Source organism: Meleagris gallopavo, chromosome 17 (genome assembly GCF_905368555.1).
Source record: "Meleagris gallopavo chromosome 17, MGAL_WU_HG_1.1, whole genome shotgun sequence".
NCBI classification, from domain to species: domain Eukaryota; kingdom Metazoa; phylum Chordata; class Aves; order Galliformes; family Phasianidae; genus Meleagris; species Meleagris gallopavo.
The window spans coordinates 10947451-10971173 of NC_139420.1; the positions used below are offsets into that span (position 1 = coordinate 10947451).

A 23723-nucleotide genomic window follows, 5' to 3' on the forward strand; every position below is an offset into this window, starting at 1 on the left:
AAACACTCTCTGGCCAGGTCTGGAATGCAATTCAAGCAAACAAATGTCTGCTTGTAAGCCACATAACAATGTGATAATGATAATGCAATGTGTTTTCTACAGTGCAGCCTGTTTACAATCGATTTATACACAGTGAAAAAAACACCTCGGCAGTTCTTTGGGGCCTCAGAACACCACAGCAGCCGGCCCACAACGGGACGGTGTGGAGGCAGCACCGCTCAGCCCCAAGCGCGGGCTCGCCTCAGCGCGGCGCCATCTTGGGGACGGCCCGACCGCTACCTGCTGGGGGCGGGCGGAGGGAGGGGGCTGGGCGGGAGGCTGAGGGGACGCTGCTCCAGCGCCTCACTGCTCCCTCAGTAAAATTCCCCCGACCTTTACACTAAGTCCCCCTTCCTTTAGTTGAAAACCATTCTTCTGTCACTATCAACCCGTGCGAAAAGTAGATTTTCCTCTTGTTTCTAAACTCCCTTGGTGTACTGGAAGGTCGCAGTGAGGTCTCCCCACAGCCTCCTCTTTTCCTGGCTGAACAAGCACGGTTCCTTCAGCCTGTCTTCATAAGAGAGGTGCTCCAGCCCTTGGATTATCTTTGTGGCCCTCCTCTGGACAGGACAAGAAGTGATTTCAAAAGAAAAGAGAGGAGTTTTAGACTGGATATAAAGGAAATAGTTTTTTTCACTAAGGGCAGTGAAGCTCTGGCAGCGGTTGCCCAGTGGGCGTCCCTTCCTGGAAGCACCCAAGGTCAGGGGATGGGGCTCTGAGTTACCCGATCAGCTGTAGGCATCCCTGCTCACTGTAGATGGACCAGGTGGTCCTTAAGGATCCCTTCTAACTCAAATGGTTCTGTGGTTCTGTGACTCTGAGTTCATGCTGCGGCCAGGCATGTGCCCGGGTTTAACTCCATACACGTCTCCAACATCCATGCTTGTAACAGCATGCTGATGTTTGAAATCCACTGTTGTCAGCGTGTCATCACCCAAGTGGAGGTGCAGGTTTTAAATTACTCAAAGCCAAAAGGCATTCTTAGAGTTCCCAGGTACGTCCCTAGGGAAAAGGAATAATATTAGGCCGACTCAATGGCATCGGAGACTTCACAAGAAGTAGATTATTTCTGGAGCTTCTGTCACAACTCAGGGATCCAGGCCAGGAAGATGAATCCCCTTTTATTAACCAGTACCTAGTTTACAGAATTATAGAATGGCTTAGGTTGGAAGGGTCCTTACAGCCCCCAGCCCCAGGCCTTGCCCTGGGCTGGTTGCCCCACCAGTGGCCTGGAGCAGCACTGGGGATGGGGCACACACAGCTCTGTGCAGCCTGGGCCAGCTCCTCACTGCCCTCTGAGTGAAGAGTTTCTTCCTAACATCTCACCTGCCAAATAATATAGGATAAGATCGTAATATGGAATAATAAGAATAACCTGCCTAAACCGTTTCTTCCCATCCCCAGGAATTCTATAAGTTTTTCTTCTCATCTCATTATTACAATTTCCAAAGTCATTATTCCAGGCAATTCAGTGGGGATGCTGCTGGATGCACGCCAAGGCTGGTCCCTTGACTCTGGGAAACTTGGGCAATGATTTGCACAACTGCTACGGACAGACACGATGTTTTCTGAGTACCTGTGTTTTCCAGGCCCTTTTCTGATCTCCTTCCAAAGACCTTTGCCCTAGTTTAAGTCAACAACAGCTGCTGAAAAGCTCCTCCCCAAGGGAGGAGAAAAGATAGGGTTCATTTTCAAGAATAATATAACAACGTTAGAAGAAAACACGATGCAGCGAAGGTGATAGCTGTTGGGGTGACGTGCTGAAGCTTTGCAGTCATGTTTACTTTGGCTCTGTGCAGACTTGGTGCTACCTGCAGGCTGCGTCACGGCTGGGACAGGTGCCAAGCCTGCAATTGTAGAGGATTCAGCACAACGGCAAGGCAAGGCCAGCGGGTCAGCCTGCAGGAGAAGCAAGTGGGAGCAGACCTGGAAATGCCTGTTGCAAGAAGAGAAGCTGAGACCCTCTTCCAAGAGCGGCCTGAGCCCGGGAACCAGTATTTGGAGGATGCTTTGCTTCGGAGTTACCTGGAGGCACACCTTCCTCCCAAGGTCTGACGTGTGTGTTTGTGTGTGTGTACACACTGCAGTGCTGGCTAGGTCACTGTTTGTGAACAGAACCTTTCTCTGAACCCTTTTGTGCCTTCTGTGTTTAACTGGGGGGAATTTAGCAGCGTTCCTCAAAACTTGTTGTGTGTATAGGGGTGAAAAACACTCCCAGGACATAAGCAGAAATAGAAAGGGCCTAGCAGGCTTCTCTGGTCTGGGTGTTCCTGGAAGAGTGTTTGGGGATTGTCAGTGTGTACATTTGTTGTCTGGTGTCATCCAGAGTAAGAAATTTCAGAGAAAGGGAAAAAAAAATAGAGGTGCATCCCAAATCTGCTGCGCTCTTCCCCTCCCCTCTCTCTGGGGAAGCAGGATTTTCAAGGAAATCCATAGCCAAACAAAGTAACAAGGCTGATCTCAGCTGTAAGCTGAAGAGGATGCAAAGGCCCTTTGGGAATTGCTGCTTCTCAGCAACAGTCCTTGGCTTTTCTGAGTTGATATTCAGAGAGCAAAGGCTCAGCACAGAGCTGCAGGGGTACAGAGAGGAGGAGCGGCAGCCCGTGCTGTGCTGTGAGGTTCCATCCAGCAGGAAGCCCTGGGCTCACTGCACTGCCTGTGCTCTGCCGTCCCCCAGGGACTACAGTTTGTCTCACTTGTTGAGGGTCAGATCTCATGAAGCTGGGTGCGACCTCTGTGTTTCACTGCAGCAGAGGCAGAGCCTGTAAAGCCACCGCGAAAGTAAAGGAGACGTATCCTGGCTGCCAGCAATGCTCTTTCTGCCCCTGCTTGGTCTGCAGCTCAGGAAGGTCTTGGGGCAGTAAGAGTGTAACAGTAGCACCATGAGCTTGCTATTGGCGCTGCCGTAATGGAAGACAGGAATGAGGGATCTCCAAGCACCTCTGTGGCCTTTCTAAAGGAGGATGCTCCTACTCTGCACCTGATTCTTCCCATTTCCTGAAGAGTTAAGAGGGTCAGAGCTGCTTTCCACTCCTTCCCCAGGGAGACAAAGCGGCTGCAATACCCACATCAGCAAATCTCCCTTCCATTTCTGCCTGTGGTCCCAGCGGGGCAGTGTTGCCTCGCTCTGCTCTCAGCAGCACTGCCCGCAGCCCGGGGCTGCTCTCCATGCCAGCACCCCCCTCTCCTGTCCAGGACAGCAGCAGCAGCCGCAGCTTGGCGCATCGCCCTGAAGCAGACACCGCTACAGTGGATGTTGATTCCTGTTGTGCTATATACCTGTGTTTAGCGGTGAACATAGAGATTTCTCTGCAATGGAGCAAGGGATTTCTTTGCTTGAAGGTGATTTCTGGAGAGCACAGCAGGAAGCACCTGTTTGGTTTTTTTAAGCGCAGTTTTGAGATATCCACTGATCTTTGATCCTTCTGTAAAGAAATCTCAATAGAAAGGATCACGTGTTTGTGCTCCCAGTGTGTTTTCACTCCATTCATCTCTGGAACATCAAAGCACTGATTGGGCTGAAGGAGACCAGCCAGCAGATGCTGCTGGCTCATGGCTGCAGCCTGGAACCTCATGGTTTGCAGGTGCCCCCACGTCCTGTGTGTGGTTTCAAAGTGCCCCAGCAGCAGTGCGTTATGTACAAATGTAGCAGCTCTGATTTTGTTCTTTTCCCTTGGAAATAAACACAGCTGGGCAGGACGGTGGTTCACAGGTGTGGTCAGGAGAAGAGCTCACAGCTAGGTGCTGTGGTTTCTTTAGAAGACGTGGATATGGAGGTAAAGGGACTGCTGGTAGTGAGCTGACAGGAGTGTGCTGATTAGGAGACCTGTGTGGTGAACTCATGTTCATCTGCCTGCAAAAACCTCCAGCTAAATGGTTCAAAGGTTCTTCTTGTACTTCAGGGATTAGTGAAATCCTTGTACTTTGGATTCTTAGGTCGTCTCTCTGAAACAGCTTTCAAATAGTTACAGTGCAGTAAGCCTGTAAGGGAGGCATGTACCCAGGGCTCATGTGGGTTTTGGGTTTGTGTTGTGATTTTTAAGGCTGCTGCACTGTCCACCTGAAAAAACAACTTGTGTTCTGAGGGTGGAGACTTCCAGAGCACAGGCTGGACAGTGTGTGAAGGATTGTCATTACGCAGAGCAGTGGAAGAATCAATCACACGGGATGGAGTGTGATGAAGAGTCAATGCAAGGGGAAGCAGGGAAAGGAAGCAGTGTTTGTATTTCTTCAACTGCAAATTAATGTGTTTTGTAATTGCACCATTCAGTCTCAGCAAATATGGCATTCACCTCCACAACTGCAATTATTGAGGAGGAAATGAGCATCTTTTATGGGCTTACAGAACAGCAAAAAGTATTCCTCTGCTGAAAATTAATCTTGTTCAGGTGCTCGCATGACCCCCCCCAATAGTCTTGGACGTATTTTTGCTAAGTATCCATGCTAGGGGCTGGGTTACCCAGCTTTAACCATGTCTAAATCAGGTTATTTATGTCTAAAGTTCACCAGGCTGTAGCTGCAGACAGCCAAGAGGAGCAAGCACCTGCAGAGGGCAATTCCATCACCTTAACATGAGGAGCTGAGGTAGGGGGGATGAGTCATTTCCTGCAGGTGATGGGTTCTGTCCATTAGCCATGGACAGACTCCCGTGTCCAAGCCAGCCAAGCCTGGCTAAAATGAGAGTTAATGACTCTTTATCTGGGGGCTTTATTCAGGAAGCTGGCTGCAGTGTGGAAATTTGAAGGTAGACACACCCTGTGTGCGAGGCAGAAGCTCAAATCAGAGCAGCATGGGATGGCTTAGGCTGGAGGGGGCCTTAAAGACCATCCAGTTCCAACCCCTGCCATGGCAGGGCTGCCAACCACCGGATCAGGCTGCCCAGGACCCCATCCAGCCTGGCCTTGAATGTCTGCAGGGTTATGGATGATTGAGCCCTCTTTCTTTTCCAATCTGATAAGGAGTTAACTGGTGATTTCGGTGGAAGTTCTTCTATAGAGATAAAGGATTTCCATTTTTGGCACCTTTTTCCTTGGCGTTCTTTTCCAGCACTAAATCACAGAGTAGCTTTGGTTGGAAGGGACCTCGAGATCATCTCGTCCAAATCCCTTTCTCATATGCATCTGTGTGGCTCTCAGCCCCGATACAACAACTCTTCTGTCTTTTGTAAAACCCAGAGATGCTGCCAGAAGTAACTTGAAAAAAACGATTTTGAAAAAAAATTGTGACAGCTGAGCACAGCTGTGCCAGCAGAGGCCAAGAGACAAGCTGTCCTGCTGCATCACAGAGCACAACGAGCCAAGTGGCAAGAGATCATTAGCCCAGAACAATATGGCCAGTACTTTGCCTTTCCAATTAGCACTAAGGCCTCTCGCCTTCCAAGCGAGTACTGAAAGGCTCTTGTTGCTTCGCAGGTACTGGAGGAGGTGAGCCAGGAGCTGGAGGGGTTTGGAAACCGTCTGCTAACCAAGATCAGACCTCTAGGATGGGAATGTGAGTTGAATCCCCCCGTATTTCGGCAGTACGATGCCTGGGGGCAGCGGGTGGATCACATTGTCACCTGCTCAGCCTGGAAGAGGATGAAGGAGATTGCAGCAGAAGAGGGGCTGGTTGCTGAGGCCTATGAGAGAAGATACTCCAACTGGAGGTAACTGGGGGGGATGGGAGTGACTTGGTGTCTTGCAGGCTGTATTCAGCATCTGGTAGGACTGAACTTGTTGTGTAATGGGTAACAGGTGATGCATGAACAAAAGCACACCTACTGCTGTACTGAACAGCAGTGCTTGTCCATTATAATGTTCCACATCAGCAATGATAAGGTGTAACTAATGGCCTGCAGTTGATCATAATATTCTCTGATGTCGCTTTCCTCATTCTGGGGCCTGGCTTCCCTGTGCTGCTCCAGCTTTGCATGCATTACTCGTAACACAGAAGTCTGGAATTTTACTTGCAGTTTCATTGTGTTCCAGCCGCTGGAGATAGACCCAGATTTCTTATTTTTAAGAAGTGCACTTGATGTGCACCAGATGGCAACCAGCGCCTTCCATCCAGCCCCACACCCGCAGTTCCTCTGGGACTAAGAAACATTTCTGCTCCACTTCTGCCTTCGCGATTGGAGCTGTTTCTTCTCCCACAGAAAAGAGTGGTTTAACCAACCCATTTTGGCTGTATTTTTCCCTCTGTTTCTAGTCAAGATATCTTATCCTCCTGCTGCTGAACTGCTGCAAAACCTGTCTGTTTTCACTCTCTCTCCTAGCCGTGTGCACCAGGCTGTCAAACTGTACTTGTTTTCAACTGCCTCTGGGGGTTTCAACTGTCCACTGGCCATGACTGATGGAGCAGCCAAAGTCATTGAGGTATGAGCTGAGCTGCTCTCTGAAGACACAGCCCACGTCCTGGAAGAGCTGGCCAAGGACCAGGGAGAGCTGATCTGCCTTCTGGCTCTGGACATGGCCCTGCCTTGCTCTGTGACTCAGCTCCACCTCCCCCCACCTGACTTTCTGCTTCAGTTACAGTCTGTGCATCCAGGCCAGCTTCTGTGTTTGCATACAGTACTTGCACAGTGAGGCCTCTACTGCATACAAATCCCGTAGCACTGCAGTAGCTGGAAAGTTGTCCCACCTTTCTTACTACAAGGATCAAGAGCCTTGTTTCCCTGTCCCCTCTGTGAAGCAGGAGTTAAATGAATTGAGCCAGATCCAAACGTGATGGATGGATCTGAGCTATCAAGGCTTCCCAGCCTGAAGGTCTGGCTGTGTTTCAGTGACACCTTTTGCACTATGTAACTAGCTATGTGGGGTGCAGGGAAAAGCTAGGCAGAAAGTAGCTAGCCCTGGGCATTCTAACTCAAGAGAAACAAAATTCCAAAGGGAATTACCTTTTCCTGGGGCTCTTTGGATGCTGGTGACATCCAAAGATTACACAGATATACTGGCACTGGTGCTGCCCTGGGAGCTATCTGTCCAGCTGTCAAGCAGTGCAGCAGTTCAAGGAGAGTAGTGCTGCTCAGCACTCCTCAGCGTAACATGAGTCTGCACTTTCTGCCCACGCAGTGCATCTGCACTCAAGCCAGGTGGTTTCACGTTGTCAGTAGTGCAAGCAGATGCAGTGCAGGACAGCCCTGATTGCAGATAATCCATTCTGAGCCTGGTGAGGATGCTTGTAGGACAAGCCACTGTTAATTAAGGCAAACATCTAATTGCATCTACTTCAGTATGATTTTAGTTTCTTTTCCCTCCCCCAAAACAGTCACTGGGTGTTCCTGCATCTCTGAAAAATGCTTTTGACCATCTGACATCTCGTGACCCCAGGAAGTTCTGGACCTCTGGCCAGTGGATGACTGAGCGCCGGGGGGGCTCTGATGTTGGTACGTGCACTGGGGTGGGCAGCAGCCAGCTGTGTTAGTGAGGGCTGAGAACATCAAAAAAAAAAAAATCCTACACACAGAGCTGTGTTTGGCCAACAGAAGGCCCAGCCTCTGTGCACTGCTGCACAGGTACAGAGCTCTGGTCCTTGCTCAGATTGCACACCGATGTTTAGCTCTGTGATCTAAACCTTGAGCAAGGCAGGTGGGACTGAGGGAGCATCCTTGACCTTCAGCTTCGGTCCTTGGCAAATGATTGCAATAGCACGATGGGCTGGGGAACCTCAGGATCCCATTGCAGGAAAAGGAGTCACCTGCCTCTGATGAACCTTCTTCCCAGTTGGAGAAGTGAAAGCATCAGCTGTGGAGAGCTACAGAGCTGACCATCATTGTAGGACTCCTGATGATGGCATCCCTTGTGGTTCTTGGCTGAGGTGGCTCCTAAAGAAACAGAGGCATTGTGTGATAAACCACAGTACGTTTTGCTTACAGAGCATTGCCATTACCACTGTTAGATTGGACTGTTGCTGGGGAGACTTGTAGCTAAACGGAACATTTTTCCTTTCTAGTTCTTAACTCTGGCTGCATTTCTTATCCAGTATCAGTGAAAGAGATTAGCAGCTAATCCATATTTCATCCAGATAGCATGGGGCGACGTAAAAAAGAGCTGCTGCTTAAACTGAAAATCAGCATGGATTGATACAGAAGTTCCTGTAAAGCTGTGATCTTCTGCTCCTTTCTTGCAGCTAATGGCACAGAGACAGTGGCCAGAAAGCAGCCAGATGGCACGTATCATCTCTATGGTTTTAAATGGTTCACATCAGCTGCTGATTCTGATATGGCATTAACCCTAGCCAGGATAGAGGATGCTGAAGGACATGTAAAACAGGTCTGTTCTGTGGTGGAATGCCCGAAGGAGGAGGGGAACTTTTAACTTCCTTTTTTTCATTGTAATGAAATCTTTGCCTGCCTTTTTAACGACCCCAGGGCTCCGGCGGGCTGTCCCTGTTCTTCCTGAGGGTTCGAGATGAGGAGGAAAAGCTGAATGGTATCCAAGTGCAAAGACTGAAAGCTAAGTTGGGCACACGGCAGATGGCAACAGCAGAGCTGTGGCTAAATGGAGCTAAAGCAGAGCTGGTAAGTGAGGTTTGCCCCTCCTCTCGGGACTTGGCAGGCTTGGCAAGGCAGGCCACTCTTGGAGGGTTGGCAGTGATACCACCTGAAGAAGTGGGGGCATCTCCTCCACATCTGTGGCTGGCTGCTCATTCCGCAGAATCCTTCCCCAGCAGGGCTCTGTTGAAGCTGTGAATAGCTCAGGGAAAATCACGCAGGAGAAAAAAGAAAGTGGATTTAAGCCGGTCATTTCCCTGATGCAGTTGCATTAGCCCAGCTGAGGGACAGTTCTGTGTAGCACACAGGTAGAACAAGCAGCCACGAGCCAGAACTGGTCATGCTGACTCCTGCTGGTCTCCAAATCTCTCTGATTATGCCATGTGGCTCAAATGAGACAGCAGTGTTCTAAAGCAAGCAGATCTCTCTGTCACTGGAGAATAGAGGCAGAGTGGATGGCCTGTATCTACCTGCCTTTAGGCACATCTCTTACTGAGAGGGAGGTGCTTCAGCTCCAACCTTTGCTCCTTGGTGGTTTCAGATCTCTGCAGAAGGTCGTGGAGTGGCCTCCATCTCCAACATGCTGAACATAACTCGGATCCACAATGTCATTGGTGCAGTAGCTTCCATGAGAAGGTGAAGGCAGCATGGATCCCCCCAGAGCTGAAGGAACAGCTTATGAGCACGAGGGGAGTTTGCAGTGCTCAGCATTGCCTCTGCAGGCACGGGTCTGAAAGCCAGCAGTGCTGGAAAGAGCTGGCCTGTGGGTGACCTGGGCTGGAATGCTACAGCCAGGCAAGGCTCATCCAGTGAGGATGGTTGGAAGGAAAAGCCTTGAAAGGAAGTAGGAAAGATGCTTCTCTGACACCTTGCACTGTCTGTATTCTCCCCAGGATGATCAGTCTGAGCAGGCAGTATGCCCTTAAACGGGTTGCCTTCGGGAAACTCCTCAAAGATCATCCCCTGCACATGCAGACGATAGCCCGGATGGAGGTAAGGCTTCCAGGAGCAGAGCTGAGTCTGGAAAAACAGAAAGAGGACAAGGATCCTCAGTGGCTCGTGAGCACAGCCAGTCTGGCTCAGTGTGGAAGTCAGGTGTAGGGAGCTGGGGAACTGCCATAGTCTACTGGGATTTGATCTGATGATGGATCTGGCTTCTCTGCGCCCTGCAGTTACCCTACTACCAATTACCTGGGAGCTGCTCTGAGAGGGATGGCAGAGCTCATGCATGCTTCCACTGTGCTGTGGCCTCTGGAGTTGGTCATTACCATCAGCTTCCAAGCAAGACACCACAGCCTCCTAAACTGCAGTTAACAGACTTGCAGGGCTGATGCAGACTCATGCAGCATACCTGGCAGCTCACACAACAGGAACAGGAGATGAACTGTTCCCACAGTTCCGTTCCCAGGGGGCTCTAAGAACCCTTGAGGGGGCACCTGCATATTCTGAGGCAGGTTTGCTGTCAGTGTACCCACACAGTGCTCACCACCACAAGGCACTGAGTTTGAATACAGTCTCCAGATGTAAATCCAATGAAATAATGGTTAGATGGTAGAGGTATGAATTGGCACTCTGGCAGTGGGCCTTTGCTCGAGGCAAAACGTCTCACAGCTCTGCCTCAAAGCTGAGCTGGAGCAGCCCACTAAACCCACGAGACACAGCAGCTTCCTCCCACTACCAAAACTTCAAAAAGAAGGCACACAGTTCTCCTCTCCTCATCCATCCAGGCACTGTTTCTTTTAACTGGTGTAACACCAGTTTATTCTTGGGCTGCAGTAGTTCATGCAAGTATTTAAACCAGCATTTAAAACTCTGCATGCGGAATGGAGCAAGGAGAGGGAACGTTACCCCAACAACTGCCAAACATAATTTAAAGCTCTAGTATCTCCTAGCCTGTAGCACTCTATAGCCAGAGCTTCACCTCCAAAAGAAAGGCCAGCTCCCACGTAGTCCCCCAGCACACCATCACACACAGGAGCTACAAGTCTCCAGCTCCCAGTGCTTGGCCCATTGCAGCTTAACAAGGCAGCATGTTGAATGTTGCATGAAATCTGTCAAAGACTTTGCAGATCTGGTGGTCAGAGACTATCAGAGGTGCAGCCTCGTGTCCATTATCGTTTGAAAGAGCGTGGACTTGTGGCCTGGATACCTGATGGAAGCTTTGATAAGGCTCCCGTTAGACTCAGCGAGATGGCATTGTCCCTTTCTTCACACTGGGCTGCTTCTAACATGTCGTGCCTTGCTGGTCCCTGGTCTTTGTCTCTGAAGACAACTTTGGGAAGGGGTTGTATTTTGCCACTTCCAGACAGTCTCCTGGCACCTCAGCAGCCCAGGCTGGGATCAGTCGGAGCTCAGGACCCACGCCAGCAAAACTCCCTGCTTTCCCCACACAGGTGCAGACACGAGGGGCTTTTCTTCTGCTTATGGAGATGGCTCGACTGCTTGGACTTGCAGAAACCAACATGGCAAGCGAGCAGGACCAGCTTCTCTTGAGACTGCTTGTGCCAGTTGCCAAACTATACACGGGGAAGCAGGTATGGAACAAGCAATTTGTTTGTCGAGCAGGGCTGTGCGTTCCAAAAGAGCTGGAAAAGAGATGTGGTTAACACAGCCAGCACAGAGGGCAGCAGTAGCACGGGGTACAGGCAGTGAGTGACCCCCTGCAGGGCCTGCAGCATGATGGCTGCTCTGTTCTAAGGCTGGGTTTTCCAACTGGGAGACCTGTAACCTTGCTCTCAGGAAGGACCCAGCGTGCCAGCTGCCTGCAGGCAAGCCACGGGTCAGCCAGCTGGGGAGAAAGACAGGGCAAGCACTCTGATGCACTGCATGTGCCACAGAGGAACGCTGCTGAGGCTTTAGCAGAACTCCCTGTGCTCCAAGGCTAAGCTGGGAGCCTGAGCCACAGGAAATATCCTTCTCCTAGTTATGAATAAATAGAAGAGAGGTAGCAGTGTTAGTAGCATTAGCCTTCACTTAAGAGGTATAGCCCCTTCTGAACTGCCATCAGCTTAAATACACAGAAGCTTACACATCATAGGCAAGCAGGTGGAAAAGATTCTCCTGAAATATAGGCACTTACTTAATGCACCAAGCAAGCCATGGTTTTACCCTTACTTAGAGAGAACTACAGTGACAAACACTCCTCCTGGAGCTTCTCCCCAGCTCTGACTGCTCCCACGTCTCCTCTCAGTGTTGCTCAGTCTTCATTCCCCAGGCTGCACCTCCCCTTGTAAGGAGCAGCCTGCCTCAGCACTCAGTGGGACGAGGCAGTCCTATCCTGGCAGGAACTGCTGTGTGATGTTAGAGGTTTCTGGCCACTTTCTCCCTCTGTGCGTTGTATATTATGTCAGCTCTCTGCCCCTTTTTTTTTTTTTTTTTTTTTTTTTTTTTTTTTTTTTGCAGGCTTCTGCCATTGCTATTGAGGCAATGGAGTCTTTTGGAGGACAAGGTTACATGGAGGATACAGGCTTGCCAGTCATAGTTCGTGATACTCTGGTAAGAAAACAGCAGGAAAAGCTTGTGCCTCACTTCACCCCTATAGGCCTTCTTAGCTGCCTGGTACAGACAGGCTCAAATAAAAACATAGACCTTCCTGTAGGGATTGGACTGATCAGCACAATGGGAAAGGCATTACAACAAGGATATAATGACAAAAGGACTGGGACAATAAAGAGGTGCTATAAAGAAGAAGGCTGCTCACCCCTATCAGAAGATTCCAGGTTTGCAGGAAAGCTCCACCAAGGAGAGATCTCCAGAAAGAGATCCTTCCCCAGTGGCAGCCAGCCCTCAAATGAGGTCTAAAAGAGGCGCAGCCAGGCTCCATCCCTTCCTATCACACAGCTGAATTGCCTTCACCTGTGCTCCCAGGGCTGATGGGTCCTTTCCCCTGGTGCTCCATCAGTGCTTCAGGCCCTGACTCAGCAGCTCCCACACATCCCCAGACTCACTTCCCTAGCTCTCCCCACCAGTGCTTCTTTCCACTTGTGGTCAGGCAGGAAATCTCTGGAGATTTTCTTGATCTCCTGTAACTCTGTCCATACCTCTGTAGCTTCACATTCCCTGTTCTTTATTGCAGTAGCCCCAGGCAGCTCCTCTGTGCTCTCCCACAATCTCTCCTATCACAGGTGCTGTCCATATGGGAAGGAACAACAAACGTCCTATCACTTGATGTCCTGAGGTCCCTCGCCAAGAGTCAGGGCCAGGTGATGGCTGTGTTCTTCTCCACAGTGCAGGTGAGCCCTCAGCAAAGCACCGGTCAGCCTGCTTTGATGCTTTGGCAGTCGTGGTGTTGGTGCTTCTGGCTGAGACTGCTAGAGAACGTGACCAAACTCCTGGCTTTAGACAAGCACTCCGAAGGTGTTTCACAAATCTGCTTTTTAAATGGCACTTACAAAAGCAGAACACAGGCAGTGTTTATTTTGGGATCCTTGTATGCTGCAAAAAATATTTTCATCTCTACAATGAGGAGCTGTGCACTGTCAGTGTTTTTCAAGAAAGGCACCAATGTAAGTATATTTTTAATGTGAGTCACCTTCCTGAGCCCAAAATAATTTTGTGTTGTTTTTTTTGTTTGTTTGTTTGTTTGTTTTGCTCTGTTGTCTTTCTTTAAGCACAAGTTTGATACATACGAAACCTTCTGTAGGGCCACCTACTGCATTATGACTTTCTATTTTTATTCCCACTGAAAAGATGGAAAGAGTCAAAGGAATCCCACTGCTGCCTCCTTAGAAGCGCAGCTCCCTGCCCTTACCCACAGGCTGTTCCTTTAAAGGTGCTCAGGCAAAGGCAGCCATGGAGAGTTCAGAGAAGCTCAGAATTTCCTGAAGGCAAATGAGAATTGTCTGGCTTGATCCATGCCAGCAAGGGGTGCACAAACCAGCCTGAAAGGCACGATCACCATATCAGAGGATATTCGCTCAGGAATTAGATTATTAATTGAGGTAGAGCAATTCAGATCACATTAGCACACAGCGTAGGCTTAGGAATCCTGAGCTGCTGGAATTCAGCACCTACAGACATTGCTTTCTCATCCCCTGTGAGAAGTGAGAGTTCTGGGCTGCTTTCTGCCTTCAGCACTGAGTTTGCTTTTGGGGCACAGAGCAGAGGTGATACCTTTGTGGTCTCCATTCAGCACAACTTCAGCAGAAGGGAGAATGGGAAGTGAATGCAGGGAGAGGTGCGCAGTGCAGAGCATGGCATTAAACATAACCTCACGTAGGCTCTGGTGTACCCTGAAGGTGATCTGATCCGTCCTCCAGTTCCTTCCAAAGGCATTCACCAGACCTGACTGCTCACCAGGGGCTGCAGTTGGGCACTGACCTCCACCACGAGTTCTTACCATCCTCTCGTACAACTTCTGTTGATGGAAAAATGCCTCAAACAATTTGACTACCAAACGAGAAAGCCGGATCTGCTCGTAAGCAGGACTAATGAGCATAGCCACTGATTAACAAGCAGTTCAGTCTGACACTGAAGGCAATGGAGTGGAGGGGAGGGTGGTAGGCTCTAAAAATGGCCTGGAAAGAAGCTGGCCTATACAGGCTTATGCTGATTGAAACCAGTTGGGACTGGGACAGACGATCCAGGGGTCTGCAGAGTCTGGTGGTGGTTTCAGGTCCTTTCCAAACCACAACCACAACTTCAGCACAGCAGGAAATCAGTGCAGCTTACTGAAGTGAGAGTCCACGAAACACAAACATGACACCAGCCCCACTTTGATGTTCTCCACGTTGCTGCTGACGGCTGCGCTGTTGAAAACCATTCAGACAATCCTGTGTGGCAGCTATTTTGGGGAGCACACCCAGGGCAGCGTGGGCTGTGTCTGTTGGCAGCCCAGCACAGAGCAGTGCTGGCTCCCACCCAAGCTGCTGGGGATACGTCTGTGCCCCTGGGGACTTTGATCCATTTTTAAATCACCTCATTGGCATTCTGTGGGCTTGGAGGGTTCTTTGGACTTTGTCTTGGCACTTGGATGCCTGCTTTAATGATGGGGTGTTTGTATTCGTACAGCATATCCTGTGAGTGTTCTCGTACTGCTTTGCCTCGAGCACAGAACAGCGCCCAGCGGGGATCGTGCTGTCCTTGGAGGAGCAGTCAGACAGCAGGGCAGCGTTAGCAGGGGGTGTTGTGTGTAGAAGCATTACAGAAAACAAAACAGGGTTTGGCTGCGCAGCTGAGCACTGCTGCTTTGCTGTGCTGTGGGGGAATGGCACCGACACCGCAGGTACTGGGAGGTGTTGGTTCATAAGTGGCCTCAAAGGAGACTGAGTCACAAACAGAGCCTTCTGCTGCGTAAATCCACACGTGTTCCTGCTTGCACTTCTGTCCAAGGCAACCCTCAGCCTTGCTGCAGGGAGAGATGTGAGCGCTGCAGAGGTGCAGCACAGCACCCGAGGGCCCCGTTTCAGTTGGAAAGCACTTTAAGGGCCATCTGGTCCCACTCCCTGCAACGAGCAGGGACACCCACAGCCCCTTCGGGTGCTCAGAGCCGTCCCCCCATGGGCCTCACTGCCATGCAGGAGGTCACCACGCCGTCCTTTTTCCTGTGCTTGTTTTGCAGAACAAACTGGGGTTGGCTTCGAGCAGCGCAGAGCTGCAGCCCGCAGTGCAGTTTGTGCAGGATGCCGCCGGCCGCCTCGCACGGTTCTGCCAAGGAGCTGCTTCAGAAGGGGCAGCGCCCATGGAGCTGGCAGCAAGAGACTTCTCCTACTCCCTAGCAAGGATCTACGCAGGTAGGGAGGAGGGAAGTGAATTTCAGACCTGGGAGGGCTGCGAGCAGTCCTGCTGTTCCCAGGCCTCACTCCAGCTCAGCAGCGGAGTTTTAAAGAAAGCTCTGTCGTACGGTCATAGAACAGTTTGAGCTGGAAGGGACCCTTAAAGGCCGTCTGGTCCCACTCCCCCGCAGCAGACAGGGACACCCACAGCTCAATCAGGCTGCTCAGGCTGCTGTCCCCACCTCCCTTCCAGCAGAGGCCGCTCAGCACGGGAAGCGCTGCTGAGAAGCTCAGCCACCCCGAAGCCCAGCAGCGCTTACATGCCGTGTTCTTTCACAGGAGCTCTGCTAATTGAGCACGCGGCTCGGCCTGGCTCCTCCTGCGTCGATGTCTGTGCCGCTCAGAGGTAAGCCAAAGCCTCTGGCTCTGACCTCCTTAGGTGATCTCTCGTGCTGCAGCATTGCTCTGCCTGCGCGTGTGACCCAAGCTTCACACCCCAGGTGGAGACAAACAGCCTTCTGGGTTGGTTCCCAGCAGCACCGCTGCCGTTCCCCGCACGGGGAATCTCCATCCCACAGCGATGAGAATCATCCAACTCGGGGAGACCCTCGGGAGCAGCCAGCGTCGTGTGTGCAGCACGGCTCGGACAAACCGCTGCGTTCTCTGTTCAGGTGGTGCAGGCAGGAACTCTGCCCCGTGGCTGCAGAGCTGGGGAACGGCAGCTACAGCGCCGAGGAATCATCCCTGGACAGCGCCCTGGTGTACGCAGGCAGCCCCGCAGGCAGCAGGCTGTGACTCAGACAGGTAACAGGGAGGCGCTGAGACCTCTGCAGATGCAGAGCGCAGGGTGTTGTGTTGCATCCGAGGCAGGCTGCAGGGAGCGCCGTGAGCTCCTGGTGCGGGTTGATGCTGAACAGGGGTATTTCCATCTCCAGGGCAGCAGTGGCTGGGTCTGCACAAGTGTTTAGATCCAGAGCACCTGTGCAGCTTTGAGATAAACATCCACAGCAGCCCCACTTTTAGAACCACGGAATTGTGAAAGTTGGAAAGGACCACTAAGGTCCCCACCCCACCCCACCGTGCCCCTGGTCGTGTCCCTCAGCTCCACACCCCCACTGGTTCCTGAACACCTCCAGGGGCGGTGACCCCCCCCCACCCCCTGTGCAGCCTCTGCATCACCACTCTTTTGGAGAAGAAATTGTTCCTAATATCCAACCCAAATCTCCCACGGTGCAACTTGAGGCCATCACCTCTCGTCCTGTTGCTGTTATCCAGAAGCAGAGGCCGATCCCCACCTCACCACCTTCCAGGAGCTGCAGCAATAATGCCTCCCCTGAGCCTTTTCTTCTTTAGACTGAGCCACCCCAGCTCCCTCATTCCCTGTAAAAACTCAACGCATCCAGACCCTGCACAGCTCCATAGCCCTTCTCTGGACACACCTCAAGGTCCCAGCGTGTTCCTTGCAGGGCCTTCCTGCCCTCAGGCAGATTTGTACTTCCTCCCAGCACGGTGTCACCTGCAGACTTCCTGATGTGCTTGCAATCCCCTCGTGCATCGACAAAGGTATCAAACACAGCCAGCCCAAACTTGCCCCACGTTGGCTCGGTTTGCTTTGATCAAAGCCAGCCCTATTCCTTAGGGGAGGAAGTCGCCCCGTGGCCGTGCAAGGAGCCGTGCCAGAGCCCCTCAGGGAGCTGCAGGCACCAGGTAGATGCTGCCATCAGGGCACACAGCAAACCTCTGTGAACCAAACCCACCTCTGCACCACTTGGTGCTGCGCTGCTGCCGGCGCAGATGCAACCAGGGGAGATGCTGGGATGCTCTTACTGTGTTTAGGGCAAATGCTGAGTGATCCAATCGTTATCAGATGCAGACAATGACTTCAAGCAGCAGCTCTCTGAGTGCTGACTGAGAAGCAATGAAAAACTGCAATTATTTAGATTTATAACAGAAAACCTTTGTTTTTTTGTCATTCACAGAACTGCTCTCCAGTGCTGCCTGTGCTCTGATGGCGTTTTCTTGGTGGTGCCCTGGCTCACACTGCCTGGATGAAACGAAGTCTTTCTGACCAGAAGCTGCTCACCTCACTGCCCACGCTGCCATCACAAAACCCATCAGTGGTCACTGCTCGGTTAAGTCGTGCTTTTGGTTCGTTCTTTCTCCCTTGCCCCAGAGCAGCTCCCTGTGCTTAAAGATCACCCAAAGCAGAGGCTTTGCTGCAGTGCTCCTCGTTGGATGCCCCATCCCTGCTCACTCAGCTCCACGGGCAGCAGAGATGGGCAACAAAAACGGTCACCCACTGCACATCAAAGGCAGCACTGCTGCCCAATGCTGCTCTGTAACAGCCCTGGCAGGGAATAAATCACATCAACCACATCACTCAAATTCCATCAAGGCTGGACATGCCAGTACCAAAATTAAAGAAAAATAATTTCTGATCTCCAGAAAACTTATTCATTTCCTACGTGTGTCACAGCCATGCTGCAATTGATGCTGACATCAGTTCTGACGCAAGTTTGAGATTGGAATCCCACACTGCTCCACCAAAGCAAACACCTGGCTGAGTGCTGCGTGCCGCTGCTCAGCACAGCCTCACCTGTGTGCTGCGCCCCACCAACCAGCAGGAAACGGCTCTGCAGTGTCACTGCTCCTGAGGTGGCACAGCACAGGGCTCCCAGCTGCTGGGATGAGCTGCACAGAAGCATTCAGGAGTGACTCAAGTACCAAAGGGGCTCCATAAAATCGGATCCTGGCGTGTAATTGAAAACCCGCTGCTCCTCTGCATGTCTGTAACAGTGCACAACGCTGAAGTTGCTTTATTTTATTCCTGAAGCTGTAAACACCACCCCCAGCCGTGAGGTTGCCCAACACACAGGTGTGTGTGAGAACAAAGCAATGATCCTGCAGGGGGGAGGTGGAAAATCCCCTCTTCCAAAGGCAAGAGGGGCAGCACGCTCTGAAAGAGGGGCTGTTATGGGGGGAGAAAGCCAAGAAACCAAGGGAGGCTGGCTCTCCCCAGCCCTGCACTGCTGTGCCCTTCCCCGCTGCTGCCCCGCTGGAAGGCAGGAAGGAAAGGTAAAGAATTGGAACGTGTGTTAGCGAAAGCTCCCATGCAAAAATGCTAAACTTTATTCACTTTTATTTATATATTTAACAATTCTAAAGTATTTACTTCTCGCTTTGACAAAAATGAAAAATATAGGAGCACTTTACTCTCTGTAGGAGAGACAGGTTATATGTACAGCTATGGAGAGATACTGCTTCCTCCTTTACATACAAAGAAAAAATAATATTAATAAAAAAGTGCTTCGTCGATCAAAAAAAGACTAAGAGCTGCAAGCATTTATTCACACTGTACATCACAGAGCCCAGAAACCCGTATCAAACCTCTTGGCACCTGTCCTTACACCTGCAGAACCCCACACGTTTCTGTTCTCTCACAGCCTCTGCTCACATCCAACTGCAGCACCCACAGCTCTGCCCGCAGGTCGCTGCGTTGGTTCAGGAGAAAACAGATAAAAACTCCATGGGAGAGCCCAGCTTTTTCTTTGCTTTTCTCTCCTGCTGCTCCCAGGCCCCTTCCCTGTGCCAGCAGAGCCCCCACGCCTTCATTTCTGCCCACGCAGCCTCAGCTCAGAGCGCAGCGATGCCGGCACGGGAAGTTCTGTGTCACTTCTTTCCCCACCAGACTTAGGAGACCGTCTCTGTCTGACACTGCAGACCACGATTGTGACGCTGCAGGAAGGGCAGAGCTCCCTTCCCAAGGATTGTTCATTATTTCTTTCAGCTCTCAGATATCAACAGGATTGTTTTGTCCTACAGAACAGTGCAGGAGGTGTAAGCCGGGCCAGGCAGCACGCTGCAGAGCACGACGTGAGCAGAGCATCCCTCCTGCCCGGCTGCACTGAGCAACACTGCTCTGCCAAAAGGGAGAAGGGGCCGAGGACCTAACGCTTGGTTAAAAACTTATTCAAGAGATCCACACTTCATTGAGGTGACTCGGAAAGCGACTCAGGCTGGGGCAGAAGGAAGGAGGGGAATCAGGATGCACTGTGAGAGCCCTGGTGTAATCCTCAGGTAGGTCCTTCCTGTCTGGAGCACACTGGAAAAGGAGCAGCCGTGGCAGAATGCCGCAGCACAGTGCATTCCTCAGGGAGCAAATGCAGCAGCAGTGCAGTGCAGCACAGCTGGAAGTGCTGCTGCTCCGAGTGCCCCCACTGAAGTGCAGCGGAGCAGCAGGGCCACGGCTGCAGTGGGAGCTGTGACAAGGAGCTCTGCGCTGAGCAACCAACCTACGGTGGGACAAGGACACAAATCAGAGGGCTGCTACTTTCCCACTTGGTTTTAAATAAGGAATTGCATTTACACAACTTCAGATAGAGGTGTCGGTGTGACACCAAGCTCGGCCCCTCCTCACCTCTCACCAGCACCGGGCACCTCCTGCAGCCAGCACTGCCGGCCGTCCCCAGTCAGCACCGCGGGCTGCGGCAGCAGAACCTGCGATCCCCTTCAGGCAGCGAGGATAGCTAAGCCCACTCTAAGAACAGAGAGGCAGAGTGCTCTCTTGGGAAAGAGATTCCCACTTCTTCTAGCAGCAACAAATTCCCAAACAGCAGTTTCTTGTTTGGAAGTAACAGGAGTGATTGAAAGCACTAGCGCTGAGGCTACAGCGATTCACCTTGCACAGCGGCTGCGCCGATTCCCCTCGTCTCCTTTCCTCCACCAAATTGTCTGCAATGCAGTCCAGCAGTGGGACAGTGAAATACAAAAGGGAGATCTGGTTCCGGTGCCAGCTCCCTTCCCGCTTGTACAATCTTCCAGCAAACAAGCAAACATATATATTATTATATATATATACACACACGGGCGCGTACACGCACACACACACACGGATAGGACAGAAAGGAAAGGGGAACGGCTGGAAGAGGAGATGCCCACACTGCAGCAGCACAGCACGGCTGAGCTCCGTCCCACTGAGCAGCACTCCTCGCCCCTCGTCCTTCCAGTCTCAGCCCACTGAGATCACACACCTCTGCCCCGGGAAGGGCCCCGCCTCCCAGGTGGGCCTTTAGTTTGATGTGGCAGTGATGGGTTTGTCCAGTTCAAGATCAAGGCTGGCGCTGCTCGGGTGCAAGCTGCTGTAGCACGATTTGCAGACTCTGCTGGGCTCAAAGAGCTGCTGGCTGGGAACTGGCACCTTCTGGTTACAGCAGCTGGAGCAGAACACGTTTCCGCAATTCCTTGCGTCAGGAACAGAGGAGAAATGGAAAAGACAAAATTAGTTATTAGACATGCAGTTTGATAAAGTTACCCAGTTGTAAAGTTATACTGCTTGTGGTGCTGTGGTGGGCTCGGCCCCGGAGGCTGTTTGTCCCTAAGTACCAGGACACACAGACAGCCTTCCCTGCAGAGCTCGACACCAGAGAGGAGTGTGAGGGAGGCCACAGCGCACAGTGACATCCACACAGTGACTGCTCTTCTTTCAAGGGCGCTGCTGGAAGGGTTCAGCACGGAACAGACAAAAAAAAACCAGCACAGGTGATGCAGTCCTCCAGCTGTGCTGCCCTGCCACGTTCCCGGCATCCCACACTTCTGCACACAGGAATGCTGTCAGCAAGGACCATGCAGTGCACAGCGCCATGCTCAGGCTGTGCTGCAGGGATGCACTCCTGCCAGCTGCTGGGCACCCGCTGCATGCAGCTCACAGGGTTAGGCTGAAGTGTGGGAAGCGTTACCTGCTGCTCCTGCGGCCCTCCCTGCGTGCTGCTGAGGGCTCACACCACAGCCCTGCAGTCTGCCGTCCGCCTCCAGGCCCCGCACCCTTCTCATTAACTCCTGGGCATCGGGATTTTATGCCACGATAGATTTGTGCTGGGAAAGATTTGCTGCTGCCAAGAGTGACAGAAAGCTCTGCTCACACCCAGCAGCTTCGATTAATCCTTCACTGCCAAGAGATGGGGCTCCCAGATGCTGGGCACTGATGGGGAACAGTCAGCAGAGAAATCCCATTTCCCACTTCAGAGGGCTGACTTTTGCAGCTCTGCACAGCAGCTGCAGATCCTAATGCTACAACCTGAGCACCAGAACATCATGATGGCCAACTTGGGCTGGAAGTCTTGAGGAATCTGTCAGAAATTACTAGTAGAAAAGCCAGGCAGCAGCGAAACCAATTCACGAGGTGTTATCTGTGCAGAAAAGCCTCTGCCAGCTCCCGTTGCTGCTGTTCAAAGAGCAGTTATCCACAGCAACTTACTGCAGATGGATCAGGTCAAAAACAACCAGAGGGACTGGAACCATTATCTGTCTGCTGTAGCTCCCCAGCTTCCTAACACAACACTTGTTTTCTGTCCTTTTATCTTTCTGTGACAGAGGACAGCTTTCTGGAACCGCTCTGCCCTGAGCAGCTTTCTGTGCAGCCCACTGCTGTGCTCGAGGGATCGAGAGATGTTAACATGGATCTCTGCCCTTGGAGGGAGGCGACTGTTAAAATCACACCACCAAGACCTCCTTGTAGTAAATTATCCACGTTCACCCATTTTGTGAGACACCACCTCTCTCCCAGCCCTGCACCACCTCTTATTGCCACAGTCCCTCCAAAACCAGTGTCAATTCTTTTTCATCAGCATATACACGCTTGCACGGCTTGCTAACACGTTGACATCTCCCAGAATTAATGCAAAAAGGGAAAGAATCAAAGCTAAGAGATAAATGCACGATGGCTAAACTTGAAGGTTAAACTCTTCCCAGTAAGCACTGCAGCATTCTCTGTTACTCAAACACACCACTTGCTGATGGTGACAGTTAGTGTCATCCACACCACAGTTTCAGCTACCACAAGCCAAGCCTCAGTGCCCTCCTGTGGAAAGAGAAGCCTGTTTGTATCAATCTCAACATCCAGCAGGTCGTGCCAGCCACCCACAGCTTCCTTCCGGAGCTTTCCAGCCAGGTGAAAAACAGGGGGAAGAGCCTGAGTTAGTTTGGAGAAGTTACCAAGAAAATGCAGACAGACAACAGACAGAGGCTGCTGTAAATGCTCACCAGATCTGATCAACTCGTTCAGTGTCCCTGCAGGAGGGAAGAAAGAGCTCAGAGGGGAACAGCAACAGAAGCAAACAGTGGTAATGAAGGAAGCCGGATACTTTTATCCTGCTCAGCTTCTCAACCATTCTCACCCTCAAACAAGCTGTGAGCAGACTCACACCGGTCACTGTGCATTGTAACAATGCGCACCAGGCAAATACTTGGTTTTGTTGTTGGTTAGGATGGCAGCCCTCACTGGTCTCTACCAATGAGAGCTCACATGGACAGCCTGGTCAACCTGCACCAGGCATTGGGAAGTACAGAACAAAGACACCAAAGGGAAACCTGTAACAGAACTCGAAACCCTGCACCAATCTCAACTCGTGGTGGTGCTGGAGGTGTTCAGGTCGCACACCTGCTCTGGGAGCTCCCCGGAGTCCAGGCCTGCAAAACTGCAATGTGGGTGCTAAGTGCCAGCAGGCCTAGGGAAGCCATGGGCAGGGAGATGGATGGGGGCACTTCACCTCAGTACCACACGAGACACATGAAAGTGTTCTTTTAACTCTTATAAAACCCCTCGGATGTCTGTAACTGTGCTTAGCAACTACACTTGCACACACAGTGGATATGAAACTTGAAAAAAAATCCATCTCATTCGACTCCTCATTCATTCCTCCCTGGTTTGTTTATCTTTACAAGAATTTTAAGTGAAGCAAAGTACAGAGAAGGCACAGGATGCTTTCAATTCTTCATTACTTCAAAAAGCATTGAAGCATCAAAACGTGGTAACTGCCATTTATTTCAATGACAGTTTTTGTAATCATTTTCTCATGGCCAGAAAACAGGAATAGGGATTTATTTGAAATAAAACTAAGAATTTCAGATTTCCAAAGCAATCTAATCCAAAGGCCCCTACTGAATGCAAAGGAGACACACCAGTATTTCCTAAATTATCTTCATCAACTTAAGCTAAAGAGCCAGCTGTCTCCAAATCCAGCTCAAGAGAAAACACTGGGATCCAGGCTGGAGCATAACAGATACCAAATGTGGCTTTTCATACATAGATGCAGTGAACTGGAGCTGAACAGAAGCTGTCCTGTTGTCTCAGAGCCCGTGGTTCCTGCAGAAGCTCACACTCCTACTCCCACACCCATCCTTCTCTAAGGAATTTCACAGCAAAATGAAGCCCTTCCTGGCCTAAGAGCAGAGGGAAGATCCAAGTGCAGGCCTTGCCCCCATCCCACCCTGCTGCTCAGGGTTACCTGCAGTGGTGCTTCCTGCTGGCGAGCCAGAACGCGCTGTCACAGCCATAGCAGTGAGCGGCCAGGTGGTCGGGCAGCCATCGTGTCACCTGCAGGAAGGAGAAGACAGACCTGTCAGGTTAGCTAGCGACAACCCCATCACAGCTCAGCTCACACAGCCCAAGCAAAGCCTGTTCCGTTCTATTTAAAAGCAGAAACTCAGTGTTCATAACGCTGAAA

General features: G+C 51.3%; 2 protein-coding genes across 7 annotated transcripts in view; one reads left to right on the forward strand and one right to left on the reverse strand.

Annotated features, from left to right (window-relative positions):
• Positions 1 to 1724: 1724 nt before the first annotated feature.
• Positions 1725 to 18546, forward strand: LOC100548974 (acyl-CoA dehydrogenase family member 11-like). Of its 2 annotated transcripts, XR_014887091.1 has the most exons (16): positions 1725 to 2088; positions 5451 to 5683; positions 6293 to 6392; positions 7285 to 7402; positions 8146 to 8288; positions 8387 to 8536; positions 9051 to 9145; positions 9403 to 9502; positions 10903 to 11043; positions 11912 to 12004; positions 12634 to 12741; positions 15069 to 15240; positions 15562 to 15628; positions 15894 to 16026; positions 17202 to 17353; positions 17699 to 18546. XR_014887091.1 is itself a non-coding variant. In XM_003211112.5 (15 exons), the coding sequence occupies exons 1-14, from the start codon at positions 1816 to 1818 to the stop codon at positions 16015 to 16017; spliced, it is 1917 nt and encodes a 638-aa protein (XP_003211160.1). In that variant the 5' UTR covers positions 1725 to 1815; the 3' UTR covers positions 16018 to 16026; positions 17202 to 18546. The 2 variants fall into 2 exon arrangements, 1 of the variants encoding a protein (XP_003211160.1); XM_003211112.5 differs by having other exon boundaries at positions 17202 to 18546.
• The window catches only part of MTMR3 (myotubularin related protein 3), a 73483-nt gene continuing 68104 nt past the window's right edge, over positions 18345 to 23723 (reverse strand). For 3 of the 5 annotated variants that reach the window (XM_085238829.1, XM_010720416.4, XM_085238828.1), the window contains 3 exons: positions 23505 to 23593; positions 22261 to 22287; positions 18345 to 20462 (listed from right to left, as the gene is read on the reverse strand). In XM_085238829.1, the coding sequence (XP_085094955.1) occupies positions 20291 to 20462; positions 22261 to 22287; positions 23505 to 23593 (288 nt within the window). In that variant the 3' untranslated portion in view covers positions 18345 to 20290. The remainder of the gene's footprint in view (positions 20463 to 22260; positions 22288 to 23504; positions 23594 to 23723) is intronic. The other 2 variants (XM_010720417.4, XM_010720415.4) reach the window with 1 other exon arrangement.